General features: G+C 40.5%; 2 protein-coding genes across 4 annotated transcripts in view; both read left to right on the top strand.

The window, feature by feature from the left end:
- Positions 1 to 2,580: 2,580 nt before the first annotated feature.
- LOC108672041 (probable cytosolic iron-sulfur protein assembly protein CIAO1 homolog) lies at positions 2,581 to 6,932 on the top strand (the record flags this gene model as incomplete). 3 transcript variants are annotated; one of them, XM_018159654.2, is given in 3 exon segments in its annotated part: positions 2,581 to 2,703; positions 5,421 to 6,100; positions 6,763 to 6,932. In XM_018159654.2, coding segments are annotated over 2 exon segments (837 nt in total), but the record flags the coding sequence as incomplete, so codon positions are not given.
- A 187-nt stretch (positions 6,933 to 7,119) lies between these two features.
- The window catches only part of LOC125179506 (zinc finger protein 90-like), a 36,454-nt gene continuing 32,653 nt past the window's right edge, over positions 7,120 to 10,920 (top strand). The window contains exon 1 of the mRNA XM_047885527.1: positions 7,120 to 9,864. The gene's annotated coding sequence lies outside the window, so the exon portion shown is untranslated. The remainder of the gene's footprint in view (positions 9,865 to 10,920) is intronic.

The following is a 10,920-nucleotide window of genomic DNA, read 5'->3' as shown; positions in this document are numbered from 1 at the left end:
CTTTGCTGTCGGGCGGACGTGTGTTATTAGCTGCTCTGTTCTTGGGGTACTCGATGCTAATTGATCGTTTTCCCTGACAATTGAGGAGACTTGGCATTCGATAATTGCTTTTCTGTGGGCCTTATTTGTAGCAAAAATCACATAGCCTATTCATATGTTCTGTTTAGTTTTCCTAATTTACTTTTTGTCCATTACTTAATTATTTTATTTTTGTTAGTTATTTTTATTATTTATTTATTTTTTTTTCTTCTTGTTTGCCGCCCCTGAGCGTGTGCTGCCATGGCAGACGTGACAGGGTTGGCTTCTCCAGTCATAGTGGCAGTCAATTTTGATGTTGAAGCTAATGACGGAATCAACCACAACCAGGTGAGAGTTCCTACATTTGAGCTTCTAGAGGAAGACATGGCTCTGACTTAAGGTGCATGTGCTACTTTGGGTTCAGCTGTCTCTGCGGGCAAGAAGCGGGAACGCAATCTTGGTGCAGTAGCCAGTAGTGATGATGACATTGAAGTCTTTCGACATCCCAAGAGAGTTGCAAAACGTGTGCCTGACTCTCCTGTGATGGAGTTGGAGAGTTTTCCTGGTCCTCTTGGACTGGACACCACTGGGATGGGGGACTCTAGTGTCAGTTGTGTGGGGCCGTGGGTGAATGGTGAAGTTCCTGTAAATAAAAATCATGTTCGCATTTCCACAAATGCAACACTACTTAGTCAAGGCAAGGGTCTCACAGTCTTAATCAAACCAGTTGGTCTAAATGCTAACACATTTCTACAAAATCCNCCGGAACTGCGTTCTACATCGCGTAGTTCAGGTGGCTATGAGCTCGTATGCTTGGGTGCTCAAATGTAGCTCTCACAGCCATCAGAACTACGCGCTACAACACATAGTTACGATCGTAGCGTGTAGATCAATACAGCGCATCATCCATATCGATCGTAAATAGCGATTTATGGAGAAGCATAATTGGCAACCGGCGTCCAGTGGTGTCCAGTGGCATCCACCTCGGCGTCTTTGGTTCATGAAATCGGCGTCCTCGACCTATGTTGTGCCATGCTCTACAGTCTGGGTCAAGGCAAGGGTCTCACAGTCTTAATCAAACCAGTTGGTCTAAATGCTAACACATTTCTACAAAATCCCGTCAAGCTGGCTCGTGGCCTTAGAGACTCTGCCTATGGCAAATATCCCAGAGAACAAACGTGAGGAGAAACTTGGTGGCAGTAGAGTTTACATAAATATCTAACTCAGACCTGAGCAGTGAGCACTCTCCTTAAAGTTACAAAGGTTGGAACCTGGCAGGTCACTTGTTCTCAACCTGGCACTGACACTTGCATTAGCGGAGTTATTGGTCCAATCCACCCATCGGTGGAGGTCTCAGAACTTCTGGAGTCAGCTAAGTCCGGCTCTGTGAAGATCAAGGAAATTGTACGACTTCCATGCCATCGTGAGGGTATCCAGGCAAAGTCAAGTGCAGTGAAGGTGGTATTTGAGGGCAGGCAGCTTCCTGAGGCACTAGGCAGTCTACAATTCATAGTGGCAAAGCAGAGAGTTTTTTAGACTCTCTCTCAAGTTCAATTTTGAGTACTATAAGTAGACCAGTAAAGTATCATGGATACCACTCAGACCAGCATTATCATACAAAAGAAATTAGTTTAAATATTGAGCAAATGAGAAAATTAAGAATGAACCGTTTCTAAAAAATCTCTGGTTTGCCACTATGGTCTACATTGATTATCTGCGTTACCCAGTAAGACCATTTGTTATGGCACCACTCAGGTGTTTCAAATGCCAGCAGATGAATCACATTGCATGTGGGTGCACTGGCCCAAGGAGGTGCTTATTGTGTGCCGGACCCCATGATAAGTCAGAGACTCAGAGTGCCCTAGTAGTAGGGGCTCAAATTGCCTGTGTGCAGGGTTGGCAATGATTAAATCAAAATGATTAAATCATGTGATTAAATCACTTGATTTTTTTATAAAAAAATCATGATTTTTTTTATTTTTTTATTTTTTCATATAATTAAATATATTGAGTGGCAGTCTTTAATTTATATTGAGGTATTGTTATTCATGGTTTAGTTCATGCATGTTTCTCGTGTTCTCGCTTATTAGTGTAATTGGTATGCATGTTGCACTTTAATGTATAGATGAAACTCTGCATGCCACTGTCATTCAGCATAGTGACTTACTCTGACTGGGCTTGCATGTTGTAGGAAATTGGCATGTCAAATTTACTCTTTGAAGGTTCACATCTCTGCTGCATGAAAAAGATCTTCTGACCTTTGGTGCATGCCGCAGCCATTCTTGCCCAGAGCTCTCTAGCTTGGGGCTTGGCCCCAGTCTCTTCCTTTTATCTGCAACTAATGACAGAGATCAGGCTGGGCAGTGCATAAGCACTCGAAGCCTTCAAATTCAATTATAAAAAATATGACTTTGGAGAAAATTTCTTCTAAAATAAAGTTCTAGATTTCTCATTCACCAAATTTCCGTATCAAGAAAAATCATATATTATTGAAAGATAATTAAAGCCTAAAGGCATACTGTACTGAGTAATGTGAGTGTTACGTCTGTTCCTCCTCAAACTGCTCGTGCGCGGCAGCGCAATGTAGAATTGATGGCCAGGATTATCCTGGCCATCAATCAATTATCCAGGATATCATCCTGAGTGTGGCATAGCAGCAGTGAGCAGTCACAGTGAGACGTGAGAGTGAGTCACTCCTGTTGACAGACCCACGTCATTGCAATCATCCATTTGTGAGTGAGTGATTTGTCTCCCATTCACTCATACATCACACCATCACCATTATCTTTCTCATCCAGTGTTACTCTCATTATTTCCAGTCTCTCCCTCTCATATGCATCACACTCCATTATCAAATGCTTCACAGTTTCCCTCTCCCCTCTGGCCTCTGTCACATATATATCTTCTCTTCTTTCATTTCACATTTTCACCTTTATGTCCATGCATTCACATTCAAAGCATTTGCTCTTGCACAGGGCTGGAAAAGTCCTATTTTTGTCTGAAATCTCGTGGCTCGAATGTCACATATTTTTGTTTGATTGAAAAATCGCGGTTTGCACTTTGGAAACATGTCAATTCATAAAATTTTCAACTTCCGCAATCTGCATTGCTTTACCGTTCCAGCCAAAATATCCTGCAGAAAAAACATAAACATCGTAATGTAAACAAATAAACTAAACATTTTGTAGAAGATAGCGCATAGTTGTGGTCATGTCAAAGCGGTCAGACTGCCATTAACACGTGCTCAACTTACAGTAAAGACAACTTTTATTGTTGCCGTTTGACTGTTCTGTTTTAGGGTATAATTAGAGATTTGGGGTAACACATGCATGGAGTTTGTAAATAAATTTGTGCCTAGTAAAGGGCTTTTCATGGCCAAAATATGAAATTCATGGCTCAGTGAAATGGAATCACAGCTCGAAGAAATGTAATCATGGCTGGCAAATCCATAAAACCACGGCTCAAAAAATTCAGTCGCGGCTCGCCAAGTAGATATATTCCATGCCTGCTCTTGCACAGAACATAAAGTGTCCACCTCTACTTCTGTCACATATGTACCATAAAATGGGGTAACTTAGACCACTTTTTTTTATAAATGATGCCATTTTTTTACTAGCTAAATTAAACTTTAATTGAAACATGCAAAATACAGGTCCATACTCTAGCTTCACTCACCATATATTGCTGGCTCCTGCCTCTCGTAGTCTTTATGTAATTTAAAAAAAAGTGATGGTCTTTGTTACCCCAGCTCTTGGGGTACCTATCTTAGACCGGGTGGTAAAATCAATTATATTTTTCATAAAATAAGTCCAAATAACTCCAGGTTTTGGTGCATTGTAGTAGAACTCTTCTAGTTACATATGCAAATGACAAACTTGAGGAAAGTGTCATATATTGCAAATGGGGGGCACCGCCCCATAATGGGGGGAAATGTGACTACCTAATGGCAGCCCTGACGGGGTAAATATTTACTGGCTTGGAAATTAAGTTAAAATTACCATATATAAGACTCTGTATAACATAAAGAAAAAACATGAATAGGCTGTCAAACATAAAATATGTTATATATGGTAATTATATATTAACTTCCAAGCCAGTCTATGTTACCCCATCAGGGCTGACATTAGGTGGTCTAAGTTCCCCCATTTGGGGGCGGTGCCCCCCATTTGCAAACTATGACACTTTCCTAAAATTTGTCATTTGCATATGTAACTAGAAGAGTTCTACTACAATGCATCAAAACCTGGAGTTATTTAACCAAAAAATAAAAAAATTGGAGGGAGTACTCTGACAGGCTTTAAATAATAGTTTTTTTGTGGGTCATTTTTAATTTTTTAACCTATTAGATATGCAAACTTTTTAAATCTTTCTATTGTGTTATGTAGCCTCAGTATTAGGCCTTTAATGCCCATTGACAAAATTTTTCTATGTCAAATAGTTTTTGAGTTTTGGGGGTTTTTGTTAAAAAAACGAAAAGTGGTCTAAGTTACCCCGCCGGTCTAAGTTACACCATTTTACGGTACTCCTACTTTGGCATCTCTTTAATCTTGTACAATCTCAGGCTGTCATTTCTTTCTATTCCTTGCTTCCAAACTCTTAAACCACATGATTTTACCCTATTTTCTATTTCTTTCTTCCATTCTTTGATATCCCATTTAATCCCTGTTGCACACTGTACTGTTATCATCTATTCCTCTCATAGTCTATTATTCCCAGAACAAGCCCATTTTTCATGTAACTCATACTTTTGTACAATTGCTTGACACTTATCTTCCCATTTGCTCACTCTCAAGTTCAACAGGTACATCTTACAGGCTCACCATACATCATCCTTTCTTTCTAGTTGTACTTTACGTATATCCCTATGCTGCTTTCATTCTTCTCTCCCTACATGTACTTTATCCCATATCTCCTCTTAGAGCCTCCACTGCAGTCCATCTGAGGGCTCAAAGAGCCAGTCTAGCCATACTATTCTGTACAACCTCTAAGTTATCTAATTCCCCATCATTCCACACAATGACATCCATTCCATATGTAATCCCATAATCCAGCTGTCAATCAAATGTTGACAGCTGGAGCTGTCAATCAAATGTTGACAGCTGTCCATCAAATCTTGACAGCTTTCAATCAAATGTTGACAGTTGTTAGCTGTCAATTGAAATGTTGACAGTTGTTAGCTGTCAATGAAATGTTGACAGTTGTTAGCTGCCAATGAAATGTTGACAGTTGTTAGCTGTCAATGAAATGTTGATATTATATTTCTTTTATATTTCTTGCATTATATATATACTACATTTATAATATTTATAGGCCCCATTATGAATTTTACAAGTGGTAAAATATTCTGTGAAGATTTTGTATCAATTGAAACTGATTAGTTCAAAATTTCTTCTTTTTTGCAGATCTGCATCAAAAATGGCCAAATTGCTGGCAACATTGGAGGGGCACAAAGATCGAGTTTGGTGTGTGTCTTGGAACCCTCAGGGCAACATTCTTGCTTCTTGTAGCTCTGACAGATCCATCAGATTATATTCTAAGGAGAATGATACATGGGTGTGTAAGATTACATTATCTGAGGCTCATTCAAGAACAGTGAGGTGCATTGCTTGGTCTCCAACTGGTAAATCTTTTGCTTCATCCAGTTTTGATTCCACTGTAAATATATGGGATGGACAAGATGGTGAGTTTGAGACTGTAGCAACACTGGAAGGACATGAGAATGAAGTGAAGTGTGTGGCTTGGTCAGCTTCTGGATCACTTTTGGCCACATGCTCCCGAGATAAGTCAGTTTGGGTGTGGGAAGTTGAGGGTGATGATGAGTTTGAATGCATTTCTGTCCTTCCTGCGCATTCTCAAGATGTTAAACGAGTTGTGTTCCACCCTGAGTCCAACATACTGGCTTCTTGCTCCTATGATAACTCAATGAAAATATACAGAGAAGATGGTGATGATTGGATTGTGAGCTGCACCTTGACTGGTCACAGTTCGACTGTGTGGTGCGCTGCGTTCAATGCTTCAGGGGACCGCCTCATCTCTGGGAGCGGCGACAAAACGCTGAGGTTGTGGCAACGCTATGAACCTGGTGGGTTCATTCCCTCTTTTAATTTTACCAATTTCTCTCCTAGTTCTATTTTTTCCAGATATTTCCTTTCCAAATGCTGAGCTTACCTACCTACATTCAGATGCAAAAAGTGAATGATTAAATTTAGTACTACGTATTACTCAAGTTCTGGGAATTTTTTTGGTAGTTGAGTTCCACTGTAGGTATGTAAGCCAAATGACAGATGCTTAGATATTTGGTTACGTGGTAGTTTTTAGTTGGAAAATGTGGTCACAAATTATTAATTCCTTTCTCTGAGCATCCTACTGATGTTGTCGATGATTTTAAAACCATTAATTTATGATTCTTATCAATTTCCAATGTTATGAGACTCTTTCAGCTGAGTTTCCGTAATGCTTTCAATGAAGAAACTGAGGAAATAGTCCCATAGATTTCTCAAAAACTATGCAGTTATTAACAAAAATTTAAGGATCAACTCTCCATTCAGGCATTTAATTTTGGAAATTCTGATTTCTTGTGAATTAATTTTGAGCTGTATTGAGTTACTATTATCTTAGGAAGAAATATTTCCAATATGAGAGTTGTTGAACTCAATTATAGCTGTGCACCACTGTCATACTCGAAATTGAGTTTTTGACCATTATATTTATTACTGAGAAATTACAAAGCATTTATTTTTATAGGTAACGCTGAAGGTGTTGTCACTGAGAACGGCGAGGCGACCTGGAAATGCGTGTGTGTGCTGTCCGGCGCCCACGACGGGGCTGTGTACGACGTGGCCTGGTGCCCGCTCACTGGCGCCATTGCCAGCGCCTGCGCTGACGACTGCATCAGAATATTTACGGTTGTGGAGGTGGGGCCTTGATAATACTTCAGGGGAGGCTGGTTAGGAGAATTACTTCCACAATTTGAGGAGAATCTTTTGACAATAGAGTATTAGTGAGAGGCTGCTGATGTATGCCGTGTGCAGGGAGAGGTGCTGAGGTGTTGCCGTGTGCAGGGAGAGGTGCTGAGGTGTTGCCGTGTGCAGGGNTCAGGATATAGGACCTGTCTTACCTGCTGTAGGATGCAGCACTCTCAGGATATAGGACCTGTCTTACCTGCTGTAGGATGCAGCACTCTCAGGATATAGGACCTGTCTTACCTGCTGTAGGATGCAGCACTCTCAGGATATAGGACCTGTCTTACCTGCTGTAGGATGCAGCACTCTCAGGATATAGGACCTGTCTTACCTGCTGTAGGATGCAGCACTCTCAGGATATAGGACCTGTCTTACCTGCTGTAGGATGCAGCACTCTCAGGATATAGGACCTGTCTTACCTGCTGTAGGATGCAGCACTCTCAGGATATAGGACCTGTCTTACCTGCTGTAGGATGCAGCACTCTCAGGATATAGGACCTGTCTTACCTGCTGTAGGATGCAGCACTCTCAGGATATAGGACCTGTCTTACCTGCTGTAGGATGCAGCACTCTCAGGATATAGGACCTGTCTTACCTGCTGTAGGATGCAGCACTCTCAGGATATAGGACCTGTCTTACCTGCTGTAGGATGCAGCACTCTCAGGATATAGGACCTGTCTTACCTGCTGTAGGATGCAGCACTCTCAGGATATAGGACCTGTCTTACCTGCTGTAGGATGCAGCACTCTCAGGATATAGGACCTGTCTTACCTGCTGTAGGATGCAGCACTCTCAGGATATAGGACCTGTCTTACCTGCTGTAGGATGCAGCACTCTCAGGATATAGGACCTGTCTTACCTGCTGTAGGATGCAGCACTCTCAGGATATAGGACCTGTCTTACCTGCTGTAGGATGCAGCACTCTCAGGATATAGGACCTGTCTTACCTGCTGTAGGATGCAGCACTCTCAGGATATAGGACCTGTCTTACCTGCTGTAGGATGCAGCACTCTCAGGATATAGGACCTGTCTTACCTGCTGTAGGATGCAGCACTCTCAGGATATAGGACCTGTCTTACCTGCTGTAGGCCCGGCGCTCGGCACATTCAAGTGCAGGACGATCAATATTATCTTGCTGTGTAGGATGCCAGCCTGCATTCTGCAGGATGTAGCCAATAGATGTTATGCGGTCTATTCTTTAGTGGCCGCCGAACTAAGGTCATTCCCGTACTTCTCATTAGGCACACAAGCGTGTTTGTCCATTTTTACCATAACTTGTGGAATTTTTGTGTTTGTTTGAACCGATAATTCCGTTGTATATTACGGATGGATGGTCACTCTGTCGTTTGGATTTTAAAGCGTTATATGCTCAACTCTGATGCAGTTCTCAATGCATTCATAAACAACTTTTTCCGCCTAACAATTTAATGCAACTAAATCTGGAAATATCTCTACGCTCTTTAGTTATATAATACTTGATACTAAATTGACGATTATTGTTATCGGATTAATTAGAGATGTACAAGATTACTGAAGAAAACTAAAGCGTCAGCCCTTGGTTCATTACTGCTCAATGCTCATGTCTTATTGTTCATAAATTTTATTGCATATGTTACATATATTTTCTACAACCTGTGCATACTCGTTAATTATATTATCGATTAAGATATTTTGATTTGTGTGATGCATTTGATTTCACATCTCGTTTGTCGAATCGCGTATGGGCGGACCTGAGGCAAGCAAGCTATAGCTAAAATATTCTCTACCAGGCAAACGACGTTGAGTCAATGTTGACTGAACGTTGCTTCAACTTAGTTTGCCTGGTGAGTCCAATTATTCGTACTCCGTCTCTGTTAGAGCAAGCTTGCTGCTTAGGGGTGTCTAGCCACGGGCTCTAGTAGTCTGATGCTCTACAGTAATTTTGTATCGGTGCATTTATTTTTCTGGAACGCGCAGCGACTAAGGATTGTGCGCATTACTTCGCTTCTTCATAATGTAGGAACATAGTGCTGGTTATTTGTTGCCAGAATATTTCAGACGACGGTCGTAGTTAATGCTTAACAATATTTGCAAAACGTTTTGAAGAATTTAGAGAAAATATAAATTTCAATCTGCTTTTGAAATTTAATATTATTACCTAAATTATAGGGAAACTGGCTTGGGTGCCAGTAGGAACTACCGCTACTGCGTCTCAAGACTATACATTTAACTATGAGACTGCAGTTGGATGTTCCATTTATGCTTGCTGACATTTTGTGACGTTTCCAGTCTACCGTATATGCGACGGGACATAATTGAAAGTTTTCAGTTTAAACCTGCATTGGTGCACCCAGCATTTGGTTACAAAATGTATGACTAAGGTAGAAAAAACAATATCTCTGCTTTTGATTTATTAAGTGCACTCTTTAAGTCCACATAGAAGTTGATGCCATTGCATTCCTTATGAAATTTGTGCATTTTTGCGAAATCTTGTGCAATAACAGGAATAATTAACCATGAGCTGTATTTATACGTAATGATAATGCAACTATCTAACTTAAAATATTGCCTTTTTCTACATCTTCGCATGAGAATATTGTACGTTTTCCTGCAGATGCGGATTGAAGTTAACCTAAAATTTCTGACGCATTTTTGAATGCCGTCCGAGTGTGTTTCCCCTCGGCCCTCAGTGATGATCTGATACTCTAGTTCCGTTTCGAATGCTGCAATCAGTGCAGTGAGTATTTGCACAAAATCTTGTCATTTTTCAATCTCAAGAGCAACAAGACACGTGTGACAAGCAGAAAATCTGCTGAACCATACCCTTCACTACTCGCATATTTCTTTAAGAAGTCAACAGCTCAACCCACGCCGGCACCGCCAGCGCCTGGGCGCCAGCCGCCAAGTAGGTTGTAGGTAAATCACTAAACGTAGGTATGTGCAAAAGAAATTTTTTCTCTTATCTTAATGAAAATCATACCATTGAAAAGAGAATTTTTTTGAAAAATACCATATATTTATAAGTGTATTACAAATAAAAGTGAAAAGCTGTGAATTTTTTTCCTTTATTAAATTAGGGTAAATGCGGTATATTCCGACATCGTAGGTAATTCCGTCACCTCTCCAGCTTTTCCTTTATATTAAGCTTTGTTTTAGTTCCATGCGTTCATTGATGGTTGAAATGGTGACGTCATACATTTGCGTGTCGATTAACGCATACGTTTTTTTTTATAGTTTTTCATTTCTCGATGCTTCCTTAATGTGTCGGAATATACCGCGTTTACCCTACATCTCCAAAATAAACCAAGTTTGGCAGTAAAAAAAAATAAAATTGGCACTTGTTTTTTACCTATCATTTCTAGGTTTTATATGAGCCAATTTCAAAGAATTCTAGCACCATTGGCATTGGAAAGCTCTTGTTGTTGGCTAAGGCCCTATCTATTCTTTTCTAACTAAAACAAAATATTTTAGACCTTTTGGTTGAGACTTTGTCAGTACGTATGACTTAACTGCGAGTCTGCGGGCTGACCATCAACCATGGATCCCACTGTGCAGAGAGTGAATGAATATTGCAAGATCTTTGGTGACGCTTCAGTAGCAAAATTCCACTATGCAGAGGGTGGATGCAGCGTCGGCAATATATGGATTTTTAGCCCAAAGCGTCGCCGGCCATTTTAAAGATGCGTCGCTGGGTAATTTTTAATGAAAAGCCATTTACGCTGAGTAATGACAAACTATTTACAAGCCACGAACTTATTACAAGGTTGCATGCACGTGCTGTCTCTTATACACATCTATTTTCATTTCCAAACCTGAAAAAGTCATTGAAAATTTCCAGTTTCCATCAGTTGATGCAGTAAAAAGAGCTGCCATTGCATGGTTCAAATGGCATTACTCTCAGTTTTACACAGATCGATATAAAGGCTAGTATCAGTGTTTACATAAATGTATCGGCCTAGAT

This window comes from Hyalella azteca, unplaced genomic scaffold (assembly GCF_000764305.2).
Source record: "Hyalella azteca isolate HAZT.00-mixed unplaced genomic scaffold, Hazt_2.0.2 contig2316, whole genome shotgun sequence".
Taxonomy (NCBI): domain Eukaryota; kingdom Metazoa; phylum Arthropoda; class Malacostraca; order Amphipoda; family Hyalellidae; genus Hyalella; species Hyalella azteca.
The sequence above is the reverse complement of the archived record's forward strand: the minus strand, read 5'-3'. Positions and strand labels throughout refer to the sequence as shown.